The sequence below is a fragment of the Oncorhynchus nerka genome, linkage group LG5 (genome assembly GCF_034236695.1).
Source record: "Oncorhynchus nerka isolate Pitt River linkage group LG5, Oner_Uvic_2.0, whole genome shotgun sequence".
NCBI classification, from domain to species: domain Eukaryota; kingdom Metazoa; phylum Chordata; class Actinopteri; order Salmoniformes; family Salmonidae; genus Oncorhynchus; species Oncorhynchus nerka.
The window spans coordinates 18233211-18259016 of NC_088400.1; the positions used below are offsets into that span (position 1 = coordinate 18233211).

The window sequence follows — 25806 nt, forward strand, 5'->3', positions numbered from 1 at the left end:
CCACACTCTTTCCTCTCCTTCACCCTCTTCCCCTCCTTCACCCTCTTCCCTCTCCTTCACCCTCTTCCCTCTCCTTCACCTTCTTCACCTCCTTCACCCTCTACCCTCTCCTTCACCCTCTTCCCCTCCTTCACCCTCTTCCCTGTCCTTCACCCTCTTCCCCTCCTTCACCCTCTTCCTCTCCTTCACCCTCTTCCCCTCCGTCACCCTCTTCCCTCTCCTTCACCCTCTTCCCTCTCCTTCACCTTCTTCACCTCCTTCACCCTCTACCCTCTCCTTCACCCTCTTCCCTCCTTCACCCTCTTCCCTCTCCTTTCACCCTCTTCCCCTCCTTCACCCTCTTCCCTCTCCTTCACCCTCTTCCCCTCCTTCACCCTCTTCCCCTCCTTCATCCTCTTCCCCTCCTTCATCCTCTTCCCCTCATTCACCCTCTTCCCTCTCCTTCACCCTCTTCCCCTCCTTCACCCTCTTCCCTCTCCTTCACCCTCTTCCCCTCCTTCACCCTCTTCCCTCTCCTTCACCCTCTTCCCCTCCTTCACCCTCTTCCTCTCCTTCACCCTCTTCCTCTCCTTCACCCTCTTCCCCTCCTTCACCCTCTTCTCTTTCTCACCATAGAGCTGCCTATGATGACAGCTGGTGATGTTAAATGGGCCGGTCTCTCAGGTAGCCTCACGGACTGGTGAGGCTGGGAGCTCCGAGGATCTGAACCCGAGATAGGAGTCACCGGGGAGGGAGACATAACAGAGGACAAAGACGCAGGTACCTTCGGATCCGATCTTGATTGGGAAGCCACCAAGGACGAAGGCGCCGGAACCTTTGGATCCAGCCGTTTCTGGTCTGTGTCAGTTCCGGGCTCAACATCTCCAAGGAGACCTCATTGCCAGAGGACACTGTCTTCCATGGCAAGTCACGTACCTCCATGGCTGGTTGGTTTGGTTGAGAACAGCTCTGTTCCCCAGGGAAGGGGGAGACCCCTTCTGGGATGAAACCCTGCTGAGCATCGGCCAGCCGGCTGTGGAGAGCCGACACTGCGGCGACACTTCCATCAGACCAGAGTGGCGTCCAGCTACTGGGGTGGAAGAAAAATAAAAAGTAGGTTGGTGTGGGTTCCCCAGTAGCTTGTGTAGGTTCGCTACTTGCTTGCTAAGAGTAGCTACTTCACCCCTGTTGTCCTCCGCATGCAAGCAGTTGCTGCATTGAAAGTCAACGTGGTCCACTTTGTCCAGGAACAAAGCAAAGTAAACACAGCCCGCGTAGCGCTGGAAACAGTCAATTGCGACCACCATGTGAGACCACCAAGCCAGCAGGGCTAGCTGGGCTTCCTTATCCCTCCGCTAGGCTAGCTGGGCTTCCGTATCCCTCCGCCTCTGCGCAATCTGGAGGGTTCCCGGAACAGACAGCAGCGCTCACAGCAACTAAGCCCAACAGTGCCGCAGGATCCCAAATAATTTAAAAGTATATAAAACACTGTCAGCTTTACAAAAACAATAAACAGAGGCCTCTCGTTCAGTGTTCAGCGTTCAACAACAAACATACGTCGTGCTCAGACGTATGATGACGTCATTGTGAAATGTCCTGTAAGAAACTAAACTAGAGTGCTAATGCATGTGTGTGTGTGTGTGTGTGTGTGTGTGTGTGAGGAGAATGAGGAGAGGGTGACCTTGCGGCAGAGTGAGAGTGTCAGTGACTCTGTCCTGGTGTGTGTGTGTGTGTGTGTGTGTGTCTGTGTGTGTGTGTGTGTGTGTGTGTGTGTGTCATAACCACTCTGCTCTCTGGAACATGTTCAAAGACCATCACCCTTCTCCTCCTATCCCCCCCTCCTTACCTCCCTCCCCCTCCCCCCTATCCCTGTCGGTCCTCTCTGGTGTCCATGGTGATAGATAGAATAGGATGGCAGATGTTCCAGAGTTCTCAGTGTCCCCGTTCTACATAAACAAAGGCTGGCTGTTATCTCTGACATTCCAACAGAGCCTTGTTGAAGGTTACCTTGGATTCCACCACTATGATAAAAGGCTGAGGCCCAGTTAGACTGCATGTTCTCTGAAAAGACACTTACAGCTCTCTTAAACAATGCCTTAGGTCTGACCTGTGTATTTCTGATCTGTATATAGCGCATTATGTGAAACCTAGAGGACGGCTGTATACCCTCAAACCTGGAGCTTGAAGCCAGTTTTTATTCTAAACATGGACTGATTTAGACCTGGGACACCAGGTGGGTGCAATTCATTCTCAGCTAGAACAGAAGAGCAGCAGTAATCCGGACCTGGTAAGGTAACATACCTCTGATTTATAGCTTGAATTTGACAATCCCAGGGCTTAACCATCAACCCCTAATAAACAGGTAGGTTTTCAAAGATCGGTCAACATCAAATCAAATCAAAAGCAACTAGACAAACATTTCCACATTAAACAACATGAATAATGATTACTGTCGTCAATGACTATAGTAGATATTCATATTTTCAGTACTAGTAAAATTCCGACACAATGTTGGTTTCATGCATGTTAACATCAGAAGCCTCCTCCCTAAGTTTGTTTTACTCACTACTTTAGCACACTCCGCCAACCCTGATGTCCTTGCCGTGTTTGAATCCTGGCTTAGGAAGGCCACCAAAAATTCTGAGATTTCCATCCCCAGCTACAACATTTTCCGTCAAGATAGAACCGCCAAAAAGAGAGGAGTTGCAGTCTACTGCAGATAGCCTGCAAAGTCATACTTTCCAGGTCTATACCCAAACTGTTTGAACTTCTAATTTAAAAAATGAACCTCTCCAGAAATAAGTCTCTCACTGTTGCCGCCTGCTATCGACCCCCCCTCCACTCCCAGCTGTGCCCTGGACACCATTTGTGAATTGATCATCCCCCATCTAACTTCAGAGTTTGTTCTGTTAGGTGACCTAAACTGGGATATGCTTAACACCCCGTTAGTCCTACAATCTAAGCTAGATGCCCTCAATCTCACACAAATCCTCAAGGAACCCACCAGGTACAACCCTAAATCCGTAAACATGGGCACCCTCATAAACATTATGCTGACCAACTTGCCCTCCAAATACACCTCCGCTGTTTTAAAACAGGATCTCAGTGATCACTGCCTCATTGCCTCATCACTGTCAAATGCTCCCTAAAACACTTCTGCGAGCAGGCCTTTCTAATCGACCTAGCCCGGGGATCCTGGAAGGATATTGACCTCATCCCGCCAGTCGAGGATGCCTGGTCATTCTTTAAAAGTAATTTCCTCACCATCTTAGATAAGCATGCCCCGTTCAAAAAATGCAGAACTAAGAACAGATATAGCCCTTGGTTCACTCCAGACCTGACTGCCCTTGACCAGCACAAAACATCCTGATATGCAACTGTTCAGGGAAGTCAGGAACCAATACACGCAGTCAGTCAGGAAAGCAAAGGCTAGCTTTTTCAAGCAGAAATTCTTATCCTGTAGCTCTAACTCCGAAAAGTTTTGGGACACTGTAAAGTCCATGTAGAACAAGAGCACCTCCTCCTAGCTTCCAACTGCACTGAGGCTAGGTAACACGGTCACCACTGACAAATCCATGATAATCGAAAATTTCGATAAGCATTTCTCAACGGCATTTCTCAACGGCTGGCCATGCCTTCCTCCTGGCCTTCCTCAACAGCTACTCGCCCAAGCCTCCCCAGCTTCTCCTTCACCCAAATCCAGACAGCAGATGTTCTGAAAGAGCTGCAAAACCTGGACCCGTACAAACCAGCCTTGATTTTTATAATGACTGCTTCGCCTGGTTCACCAACTACTTCTCAGACAGAGTTCAGTGTGTCAAATCGGACGGCATGTTGTCTGGACCTCTGGCAGTCTCTATGGGGGTACCACAGGGTTCAATTCTCGGGCCGACTCTTTTCTCTCTATATATCAATGATGTCGCTCTTGCTGCGGGCAATTCCCTGATCCACCTCTACGCAGACGACACCATTCTGTATACTTCTGGCCCTTCCTTGGACACTGTGCTAAATAAACTCTAAACGAGCTTCAATGCCATACAACACTCCTTCCATGGCCTCCAACTGCTGTATGTATAATGTGTTATGTGGTCTGTATGTATAATGTGTTATGTGGTCTGTATGTATAATGTGTTATGTAGTCTGTATGTATAATGTGTTATGTAGTCTGTATGTATAATGTGTTATGTGGTCTGTATGTATAATGTGTTATGTGGTCTGTATGTATAATGTGTTATGTAGTCTGTATGTATAATGTGTTATGTAGTCTGTATGTATAATGTGTTATGTAGTCTGTATGTATAATGTGTTATGTGGTCTGTATGTATAATGTGTTATGTGGTCTGTATGTATAATGTGTTATGTGGTCTGTATGTATAATGTGTTATGTAGTCTGTATGTATAATGGGTAATGTAGTCTGTCTGTATGTAGTTTGGTGCTCGGGGAGACAGTGGGTTTGTTTGGTGCTCGGGGAGAGTATAATGTGGGTTTGTTTGGTGCTGTATGTATAATGTGTTATGTGGTCTGGGTGTTATGTAGAGAGAGTGGGTTTGTTTAGTGCTCGGGAGAGAGTGGGTTTGTTTGGTGCTCGGGGAGAGAGTGGGTTTGTTTGGTGCTCGGGGAGAGAGTGGGTTTGTTTGGTGCTCGGGGGAGAGAGTGGGTTTGTTTGGTGCTCGGGGAGAGAGAGTGGGTTTGTTTAGTGCTCGGGGAGAGAGTGGGCTTGTTTAGTGCTCGGGGAGTGCTGCTCGGGGAGAGAGTGGGCTTGTTTGGTGCTCGGGGGAGACAGTGGGTTTGTTTGGTGCTCGGGGGAGAGAGTGGGCTTGTTTAGTGCTCGGGGAGAGAGTGGGTTTGTTTGGTGCTCGGGGAGACAGTGGGTTTGTTTGGTGCTCGGGGAGAGAGTGGGCTTGTTTAGTGCTCAGGGGAGAGAGTGGGTTTGTTTGGTGCTCGGGGAGAGAGTGGGTTTGTTTGGTGCTCGGGGGAGAGAGTGGGTGTGTTTGGTGCTCGGGGGAGAGAGTGGGGTTGTTTGGTGCTCGGGGAGAGAGTGGGTTTGTTTGGTGCTCGGGGAGAGAGTGGGTTTGTTTGGTGCTCGGGGAGAGTGGGTTTGTTTGGTGCTCGGGAGAGAGTGGGTTTGTTTGGTGCTCCGGGGAGAGAGTGGGTTTGTTTGGTGCTCGGGGAGAGAGTGGGTTTGTTTAGTGCTCGGGGAGAGAGTGGGTTTGTTTGGTGCTCGGGGAGAGAGTGGGTTTGTTTAGTGCTCTGGGGAGAGAGTGGGTTTGTTTGGTGCTCGGGGAGAGAGTGGGTTTGTTTAGTGCTCGGGGATAGAGTGGGTTTCTCTCTCTCTCTCTCTCTCCCCCTCTCTCTCTCTCTCCCTCTCCATCTCTCTCTCTCCCCCCTCCCCCCTCTCCCTCTCTCTCTCTCTCTCTCTCTCTCTCTCTGTCCCCAGCCGTGGACCACATCATTAATGAAACCAGGGCAGCCAATAGCACAGCCGCTAAATGAACACACCAGCCAATTACACACTCCCTAATTGGACCAAAGGGGGATTGGAACCGGCTATTACTTTAAAAGGTAATATCTACTACACACACACACACACACACACACACACACACACACACACACACACACACACACACACACACACACACACACACACACACACACACACACACACACACACACACACACACACACACACACACCCCATTGTGGACCGGACAAGTCTGTGTACAATTAGCAGTGTAATTGAGGCCAGACTCGTTATTTTAGTGGAAACAGTTAATATGCATTTATCTGAATGGCCAGGGGAGGTGTCAGGAATAAAGTGTGTGTGTGTATGTGTGTTAATTGTACAGTGTGATTCTTCTGGTCAAATGAGTTTAGTGGTAATTGGCTTCCAAAAACCTCTTCTCCTCTTCTCCCTTCCTCCTCAGTTTCCTTCCTCCTCTAATATTACTTATATGGTAATTATGATAATTATATATTATTTATATATAAACCATTATATATAAAACAGGTCAGAGAGAATTATCATTATATATAAAACAGGTCAGAGAGAATTGCCAATATTTTTGTTTTTCTTTTGTGGCTGGCAGTTGGCATGGAACAATCTATTGCGTAAATTGCGACCTCTCCTATATACAACAAGTGGTGGTTTCTTGACTTCAGCTGGCAAAGCTGGGTGTGATGATCAAACATACCAGTGGTTCTTGACAGCCTCTTCCACGCTGCGTGAGTTCAAAGTATACATGGTGGTGAACATTACAGTTCTTTAGCTCTAGTGGGTCTTTTTGTAGCAGTTTAGCTCATGTTTTCCCTAATTCCAAATCAAGAGCTTCATCCACACATTGTAGAGAGTAGCCTCTTCTTAGAAACCTACGGTGCATCTCCGCTGCTTTAGATAGTCCTCTGTGGAGTGATATATCCGGCTACTTAGAAGTCCTCTCTTCAATGGCTCAGGATGGAAGCTGTTCCCCTGTAATATAATATTTATGTACGTTTCTTTCTGTGCAGAGTTGTAAACAGGATTACATTTGATTTCTCAGTCCATATATTGAGGTAATGAACACATTTAGTGTAACGTGATAGTGAATTTGATATTGGGGTCAATGTCATTGAGTAATGCCATGAAGTCTGACAGCTCTTTCCCTGTCCCCCCCTCCCCATATGCAAAAAATGTCATCAACATATCGATACCACTTCAGGACTTTATTCACAAATGGATTTTCGTTTTCATTGTTAACAATACTGTCACGCCCGCTCTCCCTCTCTGGCGCTCATGGGCGCATCATTACGCACACCTGTCACCATCGTTACGCACACCTGTCACCATCGTTACGCACACCTGTCACCATCGTTACGCACACCTGTCACCATCGTTACACACACCTGTCACCATCTTTACACATACCTGTCACATTCATTACGTACACCTGTCACCTTCATTACGCACACCTGTCACCATCGTTACGCACACCTGTCACCATCGTTACACATACCTGTCACATTCATTACGCACACCTGTCACCATCGTTACGCACTTCCGTGCTTCACCTGGACTCTATTACCTTATTGATTTTCTCCCCTATATCTGTCACTTTCTCAGTTTCTTCCCCGTGTCTGCATTAATGTTGTTTTGTTCCTCTTGTTCAGATGCTTTCCTATGACTGTTTCATGTCTGTTATTTATTAAATATTCACTTCCTGTACTTGCTTCTTTTCTCCCAGCGTCTGTTCTCACAAAAACATTCTTCAAAAGAACCACATAAAGGTTATCATGAAGGTTCGCGTAGCTCAGAGCGAATGTGGAGCCCATCGATATTCCATTCCTTTGGAGGGAGTATTCATCATCAAACCTGAAGTAGTTCCAGGATGAAAACATAAGCAGCCAGTGCTAGAATACAGTTTGATGGTGGGTATTTGTTAGTGTCTTGGTCTCTCAGGACTAGGACTGCAAGCCCCTCCCATACGGGAAATGCTGCTATATAGACTCTCCACATCTAATGTGACCAAAATACAGTCTTCTGTTAATCCCGTTATGGGTGAGATCTTGTTTGTGAAGTCTATAGTCTTTCACAATGCTGCACATGAGATGAAATAAAAGAGTCTACGAAGGTCGACAATGGCTCTAGCATTAGGCCTGTTCCTGTATCCAGTGGTCTGCCTGGTTAATTGCCTTGTTGTGTCTTAGACTTGTGTAATTTCGGCAAAATGTACAGGCATGGGTGTACTGTATGGCACATTTGTGGCAAATGTATTCATATTCAGGATTTGAGATAAGGTCATTTAATAGGACTTGTTCCAGATTAGAGCATATCTCCCTTTGGAACAACTGCGTGGGATCAACACTCACTTTTCTATAGAAACGTTCATTAGTGAGTTGTCTCTGAATCTTTTTGTATTTGGCATAGTCTGAAACGACCGCAGCACCCTCCTTGTCGGCAGGTTTGATAACCAAAAATGAAACTTTCATTAGTTCATTAAGTGCCTGTTCTTCTGTTCTAGTGAGGTTCTTCTGAATGGGGTTTGTTTGTCTCCTAAATACTGACATTGCTTCTTGTTCGACTAACCTACAATAGGTATTAATCAAGGAGTTGTTAACTATAGGACAGAATTTGCTTTTGGCCTTAAAATTGGTACCCGAAACAGTGTTTTGAGAAAAGACATGCTTAAGTTTAATCTTGCAAAAGAATTTAAACAGATCTACTTTCGTATCATATGGTTTGTCTGCACATGTAGATACAAAAGAGAGGCCCTTAGATGAGACTGAGACTTGAGCATCAGTGAGCTTATTTTTGAAGAGGTAAATTACCACATCCTGCTGTAGCTCCTTGTCCACAGCCTGTGTTTCTGGTCCCCTCTTCGACTGCTAGCCTCTCCGTGTCCACAGCCTGTGTTTCTGGTCCCCTCTTCGACTGCTAGCCTCTCCGTGTCCACGGCCTGTGTTTCTGGGTCCCTCTTCGACTGCTAGCCTCTCCGTGTCCACGGCCTGTGTTTCTGGTCCCCTCTTCGACTGCTAGCCTCTCCATGTCCACGGCCTGTGTTTCTGGTCCCCTCTTCGACTCCTTTCCTCTCCGTGTCCACGGCCTGTGTTTCTGGTCCCCTCTTCGACTGCTAGCCTCTCCGTGTCCACGGCCTGTGTTTCTGGTCCCCTCTTCGACTGCTTTCCTCTCCGTGTCCACAGCCTGTGTTTCTGGTCCCCTCTTAGACTGCTAGCCTCTCCGTGTCCACGGCCTGTGTTTCTGGTCCCCTCTTCGACTGCTTTCCTCTCCGTGTCCACAGCCTGTGTTTCTGGTCCCCTCTTCGACTGCTAGCCTCTCCGTGTCCACAGCCTGTGTTTCTGGTCCCCTCTTCGACTGCTAGCCTCTCCGTGTCCACGGCCTGTGTTTCTGGGTCCCTCTTCGACTGCTTTCCTCTCCGTGTCCACGGCCTGTGTTTCTGGTCCCCTCTTCGACTGCTAGCCTCTCCGTGTCCACAGCCTGTGTTTCTGGTCCCCTCTTCGACTGCTAGCCTCTCCGTGTCCACGGCCTGTGTTTCTGGTCCCCTCTTCGACTGCTTTCCTCTCCGTGTCCACAGCCTGTGTTTCTGGTCCCCTCTTCGACTGCTAGCCTCTCCGTGTCCACGGCCTGTGTTTCTGGTCCCCTCTTCGACTGCTAGCCTCTCCGTGTCCACGGCCTGTGTTTCTGGTCCCCTCTTCGACTGCTAGCCTCTCCGTGTCCACGGCCTGTGTTTCTGGTCCCCTCTTCGACTGCTAGCCTCTCCGTGTCCACGGCCTGTGTTTCTGGTCCCCTCTTCGACTGCTAGCCTCTCCGTGTCCACAGCCTGTGTTTCTGGGTCCCTCTTCGACTGCTAGCCTCTCCGTGTCCACGGCCTGTGTTTCTGGTCCCCTCTTCGACTGCTTTCCTCTCCGTGTCCACAGCCTGTGTTTCTGGTCCCCTCTTCGACTGCTAGCCTCTCCTCTGTCCACAGCCTGTGTTTCTGGTCCCCTCTTCGACTGCTAGCCTCTCCGTGTCCACGGCCTGTGTTTCTGGTCCCCTCTTCGACTGCTAGCCTCTCCGTGTCCACGGCCTGTGTTTCTGGTCCCCTCTTCGACTGCTAGCCTCTCCGTGTCCACGGCCTGTGTTTCTGGTCCCCTCTTCGACTGCTAGCCTCTCCGTGTCCACAGCCTGTGTTTCTGGGTCCCTCTTCGACTGCTAGCCTCTCCGTGTCCACGGCCTGTGTTTCTGGTCCCCTCTTCGACTGTTTCCTCTCCGTGTCCACGGCCTGTGTTTCTGGTCCCCTCTTCGACTGCTAGCCTCTCCGTGTCCACGGCCTGTGTTTCTGGTCCCCTCTTCATTAGAGGAGATTCTAGACTCTTTTACTTCCTTTGACACATGTTCAACGATTAATACCATTAAATCTAACAAGCATTTGTTGACAGTTACACCCCATTTCTGAACAAAAGTTTAGTTGTTTTCTCTATTGTAGGCTCCTTGTGTAATACCCACTAAGACAGGTGCCATGGAGGAACAAACAAGTCTCTTTCTCTCTGAGTCAGACCGGGGAGGTGATATTAAAAATATGTTTCGGGATTTTCACCCTCCAGACATTATTTCCTGAAGGTCTTAATGATGAATTGCCTTTGTATGTTGTGTTGTAAATGTGAACATGAATTAATGCCCCCATTTCAGATGACTGACGTTTTTCTTGCGCTGAACCCAATGATTTATGAAAACTTGCTTGGTGGGTCGATGTCCTCATGCTGGTTTTACAGACGTGTTTAATACGTTTTATGTTCACAGTTGATTTGAATATTTATGAAATGCACATTGTTATATTTGGTAACACGTACTTATTTCCCCTCGACTCCAACCCCATTCCATGCATGAAAGATGTGGGTGGAGCTATGTCTACGTAAAGCTGCTAATTAAAACAAAACTCACAAAAGCTCTGAGGAAGGCCTTGAGGTCGGTATGTAAAGCTCTGAGGAAGGCCTTGAGGTCGATACGTAAAGCTCTGAGGAAGGCCTTGAGGTCGGTATGTAAAGCTCTGAGGAAGACCTTGAGGTCGATAGGTAAAGCTCTGAGGAAAGCCTTGAGGTCGATACGTAAAGCTCTGAGGAAGGCCTTGAGGTCGATAGGTAAAGCTCTGAGGAAGGCCTTGAGGTCGATATGTAAAGCTCTGAGGAAGGCCTTGAGGTTGATACGTAAAGCTCTGAGGAAGGCCTTGAGGTCGATACGTAAAGCTCTGAGGAAGGCCTTGAGGGTCGATATGTAAAGCTCTGAGGAAGGCCTTGAGGTCGGTATGTAAAGCTCTGAGGAAGGCCTTGAGGTTGATACGTAAAGCTCTGAGGAAGGCCTTGAGGTCGATATGTAAAGCTCTGAGGAAGGCCTTGAGGTCTGAGGAAGGCCTTGAGGTCGGTACGTAAAGCTCTGAGGAAGGCCTTGAGGTCGATACGTAAAGCTCTGAGGAAGGCCTTGAGGCCTTGAGGGTCCTTGATATGTAAAGCTCTGAGGAAGGCCTTGAGGTCGGTATGTAAAGCTCTGAGGAAGGCCTTGAGGTCGGTATGTAAAGCTCTGAGGAAGGCCTTGAGGTCGGTACGTAAAGCTCTGAGGAAGGCCTTGAGGTCGGTACGTAAAGCTCTGAGGAAGGCCTTGAGGTCGATACGTAAAGCTCTGAGGAAGGCCTTGAGGGTCGATAGGTAAAGCTCTGAGGAAGGCCTTGAGGTCGATACGTAAAGCTCTGAGGAAGGCCTTGAGGTCGATACGTAAAGCTCTGAGGAAGGCCTTGAGGTCGATACGTAAAGCTCTGAGGAAGGCCTTGAGGTCGATAGGTAAAGCTCTGAGGAAGGCCTTGAGGTCGATAGGTAAAGCTCTGAGGAAGGCCTTGAGGTCGATACGTAAAGCTCTGGGGAAGGCCTTGAGGTCGATACGTAAAGCTCTGAGGAAGGCCTTGAGGTCAATACGTAAAACTCTGAGGAAGGCCTTGAGGGTCGATATGTAAAGCTCTGAGGAAGGCCTTGAGGTCGATAGGTAAAGCTCTGAGGAAGGCCTTGAGGTCGATACGTAAAGCTCTGGGGAAGGCCTTGAGGTCGATACGTAAAGCTCTGAGGAAGGCCTTGAGGTCAATACGTAAAACTCTGAGGAAGGCCTTGAGGGTCGATATGTAAAGCTCTGAGGAAGGCCTTGAGGTCGATACGTAAAGTTCTGAGGAAGGCCTTGAGGTCGATACGTAAAGCTCTGAGGAAGGCCTTGAGGTCAATACGTAAAGCTCTGAGGAAGGCCTTGAGGTCGATACGTAAAGCTCTGAGGAAGGCCTTGAGGTTGATAGGTAAAGCTCTGAGGAAGGCCTTGAGGTCGATACGTAAAGCTCTGAGGAAGACCTTGAGGTCGATACATAAAGCTCTGAGGAAGGCCTTGAGGTCGATAGGTAAAGCTCTGAGGAAGGCCTTGAGGTCGATACGTAAAGCTCTGGGGAAGGCCTTGAGGTCGATACGTAAAGCTCTGAGGAAGGCCTTGAGGTCAATACGTAAAACTCTGAGGAAGGCCTTCAGGGTCGATATGTAAAGCTCTGAGGAAGGCCTTGAGGTTGATAGGTAAAGCTCTGAGGAAGGCCTTGAGGTCAATACGTAAAGCTCTGAGGAAGGCCTTGAGGTCAATACGTAAAGCTCTGAGGAAGGCCTTGAGGTCGATACGTAAAGCTCTGAGGAAGGCCTTGAGGTTGATAGGTAAAGCTCTGAGGAAGGCCTTGAGGTCGATACGTAAAGCTCTGAGGAAGACCTTGAGGTCGATACATAAAGCTCTGAGGAAGGCCTTGAGGTCGATAGGTAAAGCTCTGAGGAAGGCCTTGAGGTCGATACGTAAAGCTCTGGGGAAGGCCTTGAGGTCGATACGTAAAGCTCTGAGGAAGGCCTTGAGGTCAATACGTAAAACTCTGAGGAAGGCCTTCAGGGTCGATATGTAAAGCTCTGAGGAAGGCCTTGAGGTCGATACGTAAAGTTCTAAGAAAGGCCTTGAGGTCGATACGTAAAGCTCTGAGGAAGGCCTTGAGGTCGGTACGTAAAGCTCTGAGGAAGGCCTTGAGGTCAATACGTAAAGCTCTGAGGAAGGCCTTGAGGTCGATACGTAAAGCTCTGAGGAAGACCTTGAGGTCAATACGTAAAGCTCTGAGGAAGGCCTTGAGGTCAATACGTAAAGCTCTGAGGAAGGCCTTGAGGTCAATACGTAAAGCTCTGAGGAAGGCCTTGAGGTCAATACGTAAAGCTCTGAGGAAGACCTTGAGGTCAATACGTAAAGCTCTGAGGAAGGCCTTGAGGTCAATACGTAAAGCTCTGAGGAAGACCTTGAGGTCGGTACGTAAAGCTCTGAGGAAGGCCTTGAGGTCGATAGGTAAAGCTCTGAGGAAGGCTTTGAGGTCGGTATGTAAAGCTCTGAGGAAGACCTTGAGGTCAATACGTAAAGCTCTGAGGAAGGCCTTGAGGTCAATACGTAAAGCTCTGAGGAAGGCCTTGAGGTCAATACGTAAAGCTCTGAGGAAGGCCTTGAGGTCAATACGTAAAGCTCTGAGGAAGACCTTGAGGTCAATACGTAAAGCTCTGAGGAAGGCCTTGAGGTCAATACGTAAAGCTCAGAGGAAGACCTTGAGGTCGGTACGTAAAGCTCTGAGGAAGGCCTTGAGGTCGATAGGTAAAGCTCTGAGGAAGGCTTTGAGGTCGGTATGTAAAGCTCTGAGGAAGGCCTTGAGGTCGATACGTAAAGCTTATTAAAGAGCAGTGATACTATCAACAGCAGTGTGCAGGTTTCTTCTTTTTTTCTCATCTTATTCAACTGTTTCCATGCCCCTGCAACAAAGATATCTCAGATATGTGAATGCCTTTTGAATATTGCATCATGTGGTTATGAAAGCATCTCCACACACACTACCATCCCTCTATCCAACTGATGCAACTAAACAGTAATTGACTGTAACACAAAGGTTAAACAAGTTGCTGAGAACTCTGCATTTTGTACAGTACAGAGAAACACAGGAAACACATGATTTCAGCAGAGAGGCACAATAAGCATGCACCTGAGCACATAGGCCTACTGACAGACTGTGTGTGTTAGTTTGTTATGGGCTGAATAAAGTTAGATGTATATTGGAGCTTTGTCCCGTTTCTGAGTCCTCGTTTCCTCTTCTGATAAACACAGAGACCATGAAACTCTCTGCTCTGGTCTAATGTATTCTCCTCTCTCTCTCTCTCCTCTCCTCTCTCCTCTCCTCTCTCCTCTCTTTTCTCCTCTCCTTTCACCTCTCCTCTCTCCTCTCTTTTCTCCTCTCTCCTCTCCTCTCTCCTCTCCTCTCCTCTCTTTTCTCCTCTCCTTTCACCTCTCTTTTCACCTCTCCTCTCTCCTCTCTTTTCTCCTCTCTTTTCTCCTCTCTTCTCTCCTCTCTTTTCTCCTCTCCTCTCTTTTCTCCTCTTTTCTCCTCTCTTTTCTCCTCTTCACCTCTCTTTTCTCCTCTCCTCTCTTTTCTCCTCTCTTTTCTCCTCTCCTCTCTTTTCTCCTCTCTTTTCTCCTCTTTTCTCCTCTTTTCTCCTCTCTTTTCTCCTCTTTCTCTTTTCTCCTCTCTTTTCTCCTCTCTTTTCTCCTCTTTTCTCCTCTTTTCTCCTCCTCTTTTCTCCTCTCTTTTCCTCTCCTCTCTTTTCTCCTCTCTTTTCTCCTCTCTTTTCTCCTCTCTTTTCTCCTCTCCTCTCTTTTCTCCTCTCTTTTCTCCTCTCTTTTCTCCTCTCCTCTCTTTTCTCCTCTCTTTTCTCCTCTCTTTTCTCCTCTTTTCTCCTCTTTTCTCCTCTCTTTTCTCCTCTTTTCTCCTCTCTTTTCTCCTCTTTTCTCCTCTCTTTTCTCCTCTTTTCTCCTCTCTTTTCTCCTCTCCTCTCTTTTCTCCTCTCCTCTCTTTTCTCCTCTCTTTTCTCCTCTCTTTTCTCCTCTCCTCTATTTTCTCCTCTTTTCTCCTCTCTTTACTCCTCTTTTCTCCTCTTTTCACCTCTCTTTTCTCCTCTCCTCTCTTTTCTCCTCTTTTCTCCTCTCTTTTCTCCTCTCCTCTCTTTTCTCCTCTCTTTTCTCCTCTCTTTTCTCCTCTCCCCTTTCCTCTATTTTCTCCACTCCTCGCAATACTCCTCTCCATCCAGCCATTCATCCATCCATTGTTAGAGACATAACATTGTGGTATTTACTATCTGATCTGATATGAGAGAGAGATAGAGAGAGAAGGAGAGAGAAAGATAGACCAGCCAGTGAAGCACCACAGTCTAATTGGGCTAACAATCAGACGGAGATAACACCAGCACTAATGACCGAGGAAATAAAGAAATGCAATGAGCCTAACTAAAATATCATTTGAACAAGACTGTGTCATGACTCCTCACAGATATCTGCTCTCCTCTCTCTCTCTCTCTCTCTCTCTCTCTCTCTCTCTCTCTCTCCTCAACAAATCCCCTATACATCACTTCTGCTACAGAAACCCCCGAGGGACATACAGCACTGACAGAAAAGTCAAGAGATTAAAGTCACAGTCACCATCTGATATCTAAAGTAGTAACATCCTGTCTAATGCTCCAACTATGGCCTGATGGCCCTAACACATTCAATGACCTGTTTGTCCCTCCTGGCCACCTGGTCTAGAACTCTCTGCCTCCCCCCGGCCATGCCCTGACCTCTCCTAGACCGCCACCGCATGATAAGAACAGAACCTTTAGCTGTACGATGACAGACCCCCCCCCCCCACCCCACACACACACACATGCTCTGCTCCTTATGGTCATACACCATATGCCTGACTTCACCAGCTATCCACACATCTAGCTACTGTACACACACACACTCACCTCTTGTGTGTGTGTCATGGGGAATGTGAGGTGTGTATGGCCACGTTCCAAACCTACCTCCTTGACCTCTACTACCTCACTCTGGGCCACTCCTGGTGGCCAACAATGGGGGGGTAGGTCATGAAGTATAGATTATGTTCATGTATGTGTGTGTGTACTGTGTGTATATCTACTGCGTGTGTGTCTACTGCATGTGTGTCTATTGCATGTGTGTACTCTGTGTGTGTGTACTGTGTGTGTCGACAGTGTGTGTGTGTCTACTGTGTGTGTATCTACTGTGTGTGTGTCTATTGTGTATGTGTCTACTGTGTGTGTGTACTGTGTGCGTGTCTACTGCATGTGTGTCTACTGCATGTGTGTACTGTGTGTGTGTCTACAGTGTGTGTGTCTACTGTGTGTGTATCTACTGTGTGTGTGTCTATTGTGTGTGAGTCTACTGCGTGTGTGTACTGTGTGTGTGTCTACTGCATGTGTGTCTACTGCATGTGTGTACTGTGTGTGTGTCTACAGTGTGTGTGTCTACTGTGTGTGTATATACTGTGTGTGTGTCTATTGTGTGTGTGTCTACTGCGTGTGTGTACTGTGTGTGTGTCTACTGCATGTGTGTCTACTGCATGTGTGTACTGTGTGTGTGTCTACAGTGTGTGTGTCTACTGTGTGTGTATATACTGTGTGTGTGTCTATTGTGTGTGTGTCTACTGCGTGTGTGTACTGTGTGTGTGTCTACTGCATGTGTGTCTACTGCATGTGTGTACTGTGTGTGTGTCTACAGTGTGTGTGCCTACTGTGTGTGTGTCTACTGTGTGTGTGTACTATGTGTGTGCATTATGTGTGTGTCTACTGCGTGTGTGTACTGTGTGTGTGTCTACTGTGTGTATGTACTATGCGTGTGCATTATGTGTGTGTCTACTGCGTGTGTGTACTGTGTGTGTGTCTACTGCATGTGTGTCTACTGCATGTGTGTACTCTGTGTGTGTCTACAGTGTGAGTGTCTACTCTGTGTGTATCTACTGTGTGTGTGTACTATGCATGTGTATTGTGTGTGTGTCTACTGTGTGTGTCTACTGTTCCTCCTAACCCCCCCCCTCTATCTCTCTGTCCTCTATTCCTCCTAACTCCCTCCATCTATCTCTATGTCCTCTATTCCTCCTAACTCCCTCCATCTATCTCTCTGTCCTCTATTCCGCCTAACTCCTCCATCTATCTCTATGTCCTCTATTCCTCTTAACTCCCTCCATCTATCTCTCTGTCCTCTATTCCTCCTAACTCCTCCCTCTATCTCTCTGTCCTCTATTCCTCCTAACTCCTCCCTCTATCTCTCTGTCCTCTATTCCTCCTAACTCCTCCCTCTATCTCTCTGTCCTCTATTCCTCCTAACTCCTCCCTCTATCTCTCTGTCCTCTATTCATCCTAACTCCTCCATCTATCTCTCTGTCCTCTATTCCTCCCAACTCCTCCATCTATCTCTCTGTCCTCTATTCCTCCTAACTCCTCCATCTATCTCTCTGTCCTCTATTCCTCCTAACTCCTCCCTCTATCTCTCTGTCCTCTATTCATCCTAACTCCTCCATCTATCTCTCTGTCCTCTATTCCTCCCAACTCCTCCATCTATCTCTCTGTCCTCTATTCCTCCTAACTCCTCCATCTATCTCTCTGTCCTCTATTCCTCCTAACTCCTCCATCTATCTCTCTGTCCTCTATTCCTCCTAACTCCCTCCATCTATCTCTATGTCCTCTATTCCTCCTAACTCCCTCCATCTATCTCTCTGTCCTCTATTCCTCCTAACTCCTCCATCTATTTCTCTGTCCTCTATTCCGCCTAACTCCTCCGTCTATCTCTATGTCCTCTATTCCTCCTAACTCCTCCCTCTATCTCTCTGTCCTCTATTCCTCCTAACTCCTCCCTCTATCTCTATGTCCTCTATTCCTCCTAACTCCTAACTCTTCCATCTCTCTCTATGTCCTCTATTCCTCCTAACTCCTCCCTCTATCTCTCTGTCCTCTATTCCTCCTAACTCCTCCCTCTATCTCTATGTCCTCTATTCCTCCTAACTCCTAACTCTTCCATCTCTCTCTATGTCCTCTATTCCTCCTAACTCCTCCATCTATCTCTCTGTCCTCTATTCCTCCTAACTCCTCCCTCTATCTCTATGTCCTCTATTCCTCCTAACTCCTCCCTCTATCTCTATGTCCTCTATTCCTCCTAACTCCTAACTCTTCCATCTCTCTCTATGTCCTATATTCCGCCTAACTCCTCCATCTATCTCTCTGTCCTCTATTCCTCCTAACTCCTCCCTCTATCTCGCTGTCCTCTATTCCTCCTAACTCCTCCATCTGTCTCTCTGTCCTCTATTCCTCCTAACTCCTCCATCTGTCTCTCTGTCCTCTATTCCTCCTAACTCACTCCATCTATCACCTAGGGTTCTGTTCCTGTTGTTTCTCTGTGATCTATTAGTGGACATTAGTCACTCCCTCCCTCCAGGTGACATCACCTCAGGGGGAGAGTAATCCCTCTCTCTCCTCTAGTCCTTTTGTCATCCCCCTCTCCTCTCTTCGGTCTATCCTTGTCCTTCCTGTCTCCACTGTTTCACCACTCCTTTCTTTCTCCTCTCTCCTCTACAGAACATATGATGAGGCCAGCCTTTTGTGTCCTCTCCCCGATCCCTTTCTCCTCTCTCCTCTCTCCTCTACAGAACATATGATGAGACCAGCCTCTCGTGTCCTCTCCCCGATCCCTTTCTCCTCTCTCCTCTACAGAACATATGATGAGACCAGCCTTTCGTGTCCTCTCCCCGATCCCTTTCTCCTCTCTCCTCTACAGAACATATGATGAGACCAGCCTTTTGTGTCCTCTCCCCGATCCCTTTCTCCTCTGTCTGCACAATAAACTATGAGAGCGTTGCGTGTAGTCTCCTTTCATCTCCCCCCCACCTCTTGTCTACGTACAAACAAGTATGAACATGTATGCAGTCACAACTTACTATAAGTCTCTCTGGATAAGAGTGTCAGTTAACTTACTAAAATGTAAAATGTTTTAGAATGTAAAATCCTCTCCTCTCCTCTTTATCTCCTCAACACAATGGCAGACCTCTCCTCTTCCAGTTTACCTCTCCTCTATCCCTATTTTCAATCCTCCTCTCCTCTCCTGTCCTCTCCTGAACACAATGGCAGACCTCTCCCCTTCCAGTTCACCTCTCCTCTATCCCTATTTTCCATCCTCTCCTCTCCTCTCCTCTCCTCTCCTCTCCTCTCCTCTCCTCTCCTCTCCTCTCCTCTCCTCTCCTCTCCTCTCCTCTCGTCTCGTCTCCTCTCCTCTCCTTTCCTTTCCTCTCCTCCCTCTCTCTTACAGTGACAGACATGTCTTCTCTCTGTATGAGGGCTCACCTGTCTCCTAGCAACTACCTCTCCTCTCCTCCTCTCTGCATTCTCCTTTCTAGAGTGAGGGAGCGGGAAAACAAGATGCCGGAAGAATGAAGAACTAGCCCTCTTCACTCAACCTCTGTCCATCTGTCTATCATTTAATTCGGTCATTTTTTATTAATTCATTCATTAATCAGTCATTCATTCCAGGACTAAAGTTAAGGAAGGATTCAGATATGTTGTGGCACAGTTTATAGTCCGGAGAGGAGAAGAGGAGAGTTTGAGGGCAACACCTGGCACGCTAGATGCCTCTTTCTCTCTCTCTCTCTCTCTCTCTCTCTCTCTCTCTCTCTCTCTCTCTCTCTCTCTCTCACACACACACACACACACACACTCACACACACACACACACACACACACACACGCACACGCACGCACACACACACACACACACACAGAGGGAGAGGGAGGTAAAAGCGCTGTTCAGGCACATGTCCTGCTGTAATTTATGATCGGGCTCCACAGAGGACACCTCACATGGGTCCTCTTCACGCTGCATGGCTCTGGGTGCGCCACAGTGTCCCCACTGAGTACTAAACTCAACACTACATAAACTCCGGGGTTATGCTGATTTAGAGCAGGAGCTACGGGGAACAATACGTTATTGGCTCAGTGGGTTAGCATGGTGCTGGCAACACCAAGGTTGTAGGCTCCATTCCCTCATGTGTCAACACCAGGGTTGTTGGCTCCATTCCCTCATGTGTCAACAGCAGGGTTGTAGGCTCCATTCCCTCATGTGTCAACACCAGGGTTGTAGGCTCCATTCCCTCATGTGTCAACACCAGGGTTGTAGGCTCCATTCCCTCATGTGTCAACACCAGGGTTGTAGGCTCCATTCCCTCATGTGTCAACACCAGGGTTGTAGGTTCCATTCCCTTATGTGTCAACACCAGGGTTGTATGCTGTCTCTTCATTCCCTTATGTGTCAGCACCAGGGTTGTAGGCTCCATTCCCTCATGTGTCAACACCAGGGTTGTAGGTTCCATTCCCTCATGTGTCAACACCAGGGTGGTAGGCTCCATTCCCTCATGTGTCAACAACAGGGTTGTAGGGTCCATTCCCTCATGTGTCAACACCAGGGTTGTAGGCTCCATTCCCTCATGTGTCAACACCAGGGTTGTAGGTTCCATTCCCTCATGTGTCAACAGCAGGGTTGTAGGTTCCATTCCCTCTTGTGTCAACACCAGGGTTGTAGGCTCCATTCCCTCATGTGTCAACACCAGGGTTGTAGGTTCCATTCCCTCGTGTCAACACCAGGGTTGTAGGTTCCATTCCCTCATGTGTCAACACCAGAGTTGTAGGTTCCATTCCCTCATGTGTCAACGCCAGGGTTGTAATTTGTAAGTCGCTCTGGATAAGAGCGTCTGCTAAATGACTTAAATGTAAATGTAAATGTAGGTTCCATTCCCTCATGTGTCAACAGCAGGGTTGTAGGCTCCATTCCCTCATGTGTCAACACCAGGGTTGTAGGCTCCATTCCCTCATGTGTCAACACCAGGGTTGTAGGTTCCATTCCCTCATGTGTCAACACCAGGGTTGTAGGCTCCATTCCCTCATGTGTCAACACCAGGGTTGTAGGCTCCATTCCCTCATGTGTCAACACCAGGGTTGTAGGCTCCATTCCCTCATGTGTCAACACCAGGGTTGTAGGCTCCATTCCCTCATGTGTCAACACCAGGGTTGTAGGCTCCATTCCCTCATGTGTCAACACCAGGGTTGTAGGCTCCATTCCCTCATGTGTCAACACCAGGGTTGTAGGCTCCATTCCCTCATGTGTCAACACCAGGGTTGAGGTCATGCCACATACTACACATAACGTATGTATTGCTGTAAATGTTGCAAGTTCTGTAAGTCACTTTGGATGAAAGTATCTGCTAAATGTGACTCTACAGGAGAGTGGCCCCTCTAGGCAACGGGTTGATCCACTTTAGAGGACACAACACACACATGCACACACACACACACACACACACACACACACACACACACACACACACACACACACACACACACACACACACACACACACACACACACACACACACACACACACACACACACACACACACACACACACACTTACCAGGCAAGCAGCTGAGGACACGCCGTGGGGAGGGAGCAGACACATACACCACCAAACATATGTTATGGATGTACATATCGAAATGATGTATGTTGGATCGGCAAAGCTTTTTTAACTGCTGATTTAGTATATTCCTCATCTGTGGACTCTAGTCTCCAGGGTAACGGAGCAATAAAGGCCTTGACAACACATCTACCTCACCCCTATAACCTGACACACAGTGTACACGCATGCACGCATATAAGCTTTTAGGAAGCCAGAGAGTGTTGACATCAATGACCACAATATATACCCTCTCTCACTGCCAACATCTCTGGCATTGACTCTTATTCTCCCACTCCATCCTGCTAGCTTCCTGTTTCACTATGCATCTGTCCATCTTTTACTACAGTAACTAGTGAGAGTAGAGCGATCAATTCTCGTCTTTTCACAGCTCATCTCCTTTATACTCCTGCATTGCTCTGTTAGAGAGGTGCCTATCCTTTAAACTGTTCTCAAATCAGTGATAACAGTCCAGCGGCCTGCTAAGTCTCTGTGTGTCTGAGTCCTTCATCTGTTCCCAGACCTGTGTATGTGTCCAATATCCATGCTGTGACTGTGGGAAACTAAGTGGTATGCTCACACTACATTTCACACAGCACCACGCCAGCCAACGAGCCACACAGGGCGTAGTATCAAATCAGACTCCTTGTTACCAATCCAAACCAAGCTCCATGCAACACAGCTACTGGTATTGATAAACTGCTATCAAAACAGATTCATCTGGAATTGATCAACAGTGAGTGTGAGTGTGTGTGTACTCTACCTACCTATAAAGTAAGACAGTAGTATAGCCAGCAGGCTGAGTGTGTGTGTACTCTACCTACCTATAAAGTAAGACAGTAGTATAGCCAGCAGGCTGAGTGTGTGTACTCTACCTACCTATAAAGTAAGACAGTAGTATAGCCAGCAGGCTGAGTGTGTGTACTCTACCTACCTATAAAGTAAGACAGTAGTATAGCCAGCAGGCTGAGTGTGTGTACTCTACCTACCTATAAAGTAAGACAGTAGTATAGCCAGCAGGCTGAGTGTGTGTACTCTACCTACCTATAAAGTAAGACAGTAGTATAGCCAGCAGGCTGAGTGTGTGTACTCTACCTACCTATAAAGTAAGACAGTAGTATAGCCAGCAGGCTGAGTGTGTGTACTCTACCTACCTATAAAGTAAGACAGTAGTATAGCCAGCAGGCTGAGTGTGTGTACTCTACCTACCTATTAAGTAAGACAGTAGTATAGCCAGCAGGCTGAGTGGGTGTACTCTACCTACCTATAAAGTAAGACAGTAGTATAGCCAGCAGGCTGAGTGTGTGTACTCTACCTACCTATAAAGTAAGACAGTAGTATAGCCAGCAGGCTGAGTGTGTGTACTCTACCTACCTATAAAGTAAGACAGTAGTATAGCCAGCAGGCTGAGTGTGTGTACTCTACCTACCTATAAAGTAAGACAGTAGTATAGCCAGCAGGCTGAGTGTGTGTACTCTACCTACCTATAAAGTAAGACAGTAGTATAGCCAGCAGGCTGAGTGTGTGTACTTTACCTACCTATAAAGTAAGACAGTAGTATAGCCAGCAGGCTGAGTGTGTGTACTCTACCTACCTATAAAGTAAGACAGTAGTATAGCCAGCAGGCTGAGTGTGTGTACTCTACCTACCTATAAAGTAAGACAGTAGTATAGCCAGCAGGCTGAGTGTGTGTACTCTACCTACCTATAAAGTAAGACAGTAGTATAGCCAGCAGGCTGAGTGTGTGTACTCTACCTACCTATAAAGTAAGACAGTAGTATAGCCAGCAGGCTGAGTGTGTGTACTCTACCTACCTATAAAGTAAGACAGTAGTATAGCCAGCAGGCTGGCTGTAGTAATGGCCGACACGGCAGCACATTTCCAGCTGCAGTACTTGGACGGCTTGTTGAGCTTGAAGGCAGAGCGGGAGAAGGTGTTTCTGGGTAATAGGCGAGGGGGCGGAGAGTAGACCGTCCCAGAGGTCAGAGGGTAACCAGGGGAGGAGCTACTAAAGAGAGGGGTTGTCCCTGACGATGTCTTAAACAGGAAGTGCCTGAAGAGAGGGAGAGAAAGAAGGAGAGAGAGACCAAAATTTTGACAAAAATAATACTCAAGGAGGTCCAAAACATACAGAGTCAAAACACAAAGAAACCCCAAAGAAGTCAACTAGAGAGAGAGAGGGGTTGAGAGTGGAGAGATATGAGGCCAGATATTGAGAGTGGAAAGGAACAGAGAGATATGATGTCAGAGATTGAGAGTGGAAAGGAACAGAGAGATACGAGGCGCCAGAGATTGAGAGTGGAAAGGAACAGAGAGATACGAGGCCAGAGATTGAGAGTGGAAAGGAACAGAGCGATACGAGGCCAGAGATTGAGGGTGGAAAGGAACAGAGAGATACGAGGCCAGAGATTGAGAGTGGAAAGGAACAGAGAGATACGAGGCCAGAGATTGAGAGTGGAAAGGAACAGAGAGATACGAGGCCAGAGATTGAGGGTGGAAAGGAACAGAGAGATACGAGGCCAGAGATTGAGAGTGGAAAGGAACAGAGAGATACGAGGCCAGAGATTGAGAGTGGAAAGGAACAGAGAGATAAGAGGCCAGAGATTGAGAGTGGAAAGGAACAGAGAGATACGAGGCCAGAGATTGAGAGTGGAAAGGAACAGAGAGATACGAGACCAGAGATTGAGAGTGGAAAGGAACAGAGAGATACGAGGCCAGAGATTGAGAGTGGAAAGGAACAGAGAGATATGAGGCCAGAGATTGAGAGTGGAAAGGAACAGAGCGATACGAGGCCAGAGATTGAGGGCGGAAAGGAACAGAGAGATACGAGGCCAGAGATTGAGAGTGGAAAGGAACAGAGAGATAATTGCTCTCAGAGTATAGGTGAAGGAAATACACACACAAACACAGAGATACACACACACACACACACACAAACATTGCTTTGGGCACTCACTTGTGGACTTAATTATGTTTTCACAATATTTCCATGACATTACATAGAACATACATGGAATACACATTCAAATGACATCTTGAAGGGTGGGGTGTGCCTTTATCCAATTCCCCCTTCATGAAACTTTAATGAAACCGTTTGATTACGATATTTTCTATATATTTGGTCTGATTATATATCCTATTCTGCCTGTTTCATTTCAAGGTCACACTAAACCGCCACTCTTTCCCCACCCTGGCTCTCTCTTTCCCCACCCTGGCTCTCTCTTTCCCCACCCCGGCTCTCTCTTTCCCCACTCTGGCTCTCAATTTCCCCACCCCGGCCCTCTCTTTCCCCACCCTGGCTCTCTCTTTCCCCACTCTGGCTCTCTCTTTCCCCACCCCGGCTCTCTCTTTCCCCACCCCGGCTCTCTCTTTCCCCTCCCGGCTCTCTCTTTCCCCACCCCGGCCCTCTCTTTCCCCACCCTGGCTCTCTCTTTCCCCTCCCCGGCTCTCTCTTTCCCCACCCCGGCCCTCTCTTTCCCCACCCTGGCTCTCTCTTTCCCCACTCTGGCTCTCTCTTTCCCCACTCCGGCTCTCTCTTTTCCACACTGGCTCTCTCTTTTCCACCCTGGCTCTCTCTTTTCCACCCCGGCTCTCTCCTTTCCACCCCGGCTCTCTCTTTCCCCACTCCGGCTCTCTCTTTCCCCACCCTGGCTCTCTCTTTCCCCACTCTGGCTCTCTCTTTCCCCACTCAGGCTCTCTCTTTCCCCACCCCGGCTCTCTCTTTCCCCACCCCGGCTCTCTCTTTTCCCACCCCGGCTCTCTCTTTCCCCACCCTGGCTCTCTCTTTCCCCACCCTGGCTCTCTCTTTCCCCACCCTGGCTCTCTCTTTTCCACCCTGGCTCTCTCTTTCCCCACCCTGGCTCTCTCTTCCCCCACCCTGGCTCTCTCTTTCCCCACCCTGGTTTTCTCCTTTCCACCCCGGTTCTCTCTTTCCCCACCCTGGCTCTCTCTTTCCCCACTCTGGCTCTCTCTTTTCCCATCCCGGCTCTCTCTTTTCCATCCCGGCTCTCTCTTTTCCACCCTGGCTCTCTCTTTTCCACCCCGGGGAAACACCCTCCTCCTCTTCTCTCCTAGAACCAGACCTGCTGTTCACCTAGAACACCCTCTTCCTCTTCTCTACTAGAACCAGACCTGCAGTTCACCTAGAACACCCTCTTCCTATTCTCTACTAGAACCAGACCTGCAGTTCACCTAGAACACCCTCCTCCTCTTCTCTACTAGAACCAGACCTGATGTTCCTCTATCCCAAACTTATCCCTTAATGTAACAAGATAAACCATTCTAGTCAGGCAACATATGAGATGTGAATAGACAACATTTTATTCCGAAGTCGGACTGTATTTCTTTCGCTTCAGCTCAAATAATGGCCACTATTGATTTTAACAATCGTTTATCATTTTTTTACGAGGTTGCATCTGTTGAAGCTTGCATCGATACACACTTCAAAATATGTACCAACAGAGTACGCATTCCAGAGGTTCCCTCTGTGCTCCGTTTCGCAGACTTTGATTTGGACTCGTACACCGACCCTCCCGTGTGTCACCAGTGTAGAGAGGAGGACACAGTCCCAGGTTTAGAACTACTGAGTTTATTAAAGCACTATATATATACAAGTGGGATGAAATCCAAAGTGCAAAAACAATAAAGTACTCAGGAAATAGTAGGAGAGAATCCTCTCAGGAAAACAAGCAACATTTACAATGACCGACAAAGACAAATGACAGTGGGAATATATATACAGTGATAGAGTGGGGATTGGAACCAGGTGTCTGTAATGATGACGAGACAAGTCCGGGGTCGATGAGTGAAGGGCATTTGCCAGCAGCAGGTTCGGAAGCAGCTAGAAGGCCGAAGACGCTGAACGCCTGAGCTGGACAGGAGGGGGCGCCAAAGCAAAGGCTGGTGTGACACTGTGCTCCAATTTGCATACTTGGAGCATGATAGCATT

At 47.9% G+C, this 25806-nt stretch overlaps 1 protein-coding gene across 1 annotated transcript in view; it reads right to left on the reverse strand.

Moving 5' to 3' along the window:
* The window catches only part of LOC115126950 (teneurin-2-like), a 408099-nt gene that overhangs the window by 90160 nt on the left and 292133 nt on the right, over positions 1-25806 (reverse strand). The window contains exon 6 of the mRNA XM_065018426.1: positions 22673-22911. Coding sequence (XP_064874498.1) covers positions 22673-22911 — 239 coding nt within the window. The remainder of the gene's footprint in view (positions 1-22672; positions 22912-25806) is intronic.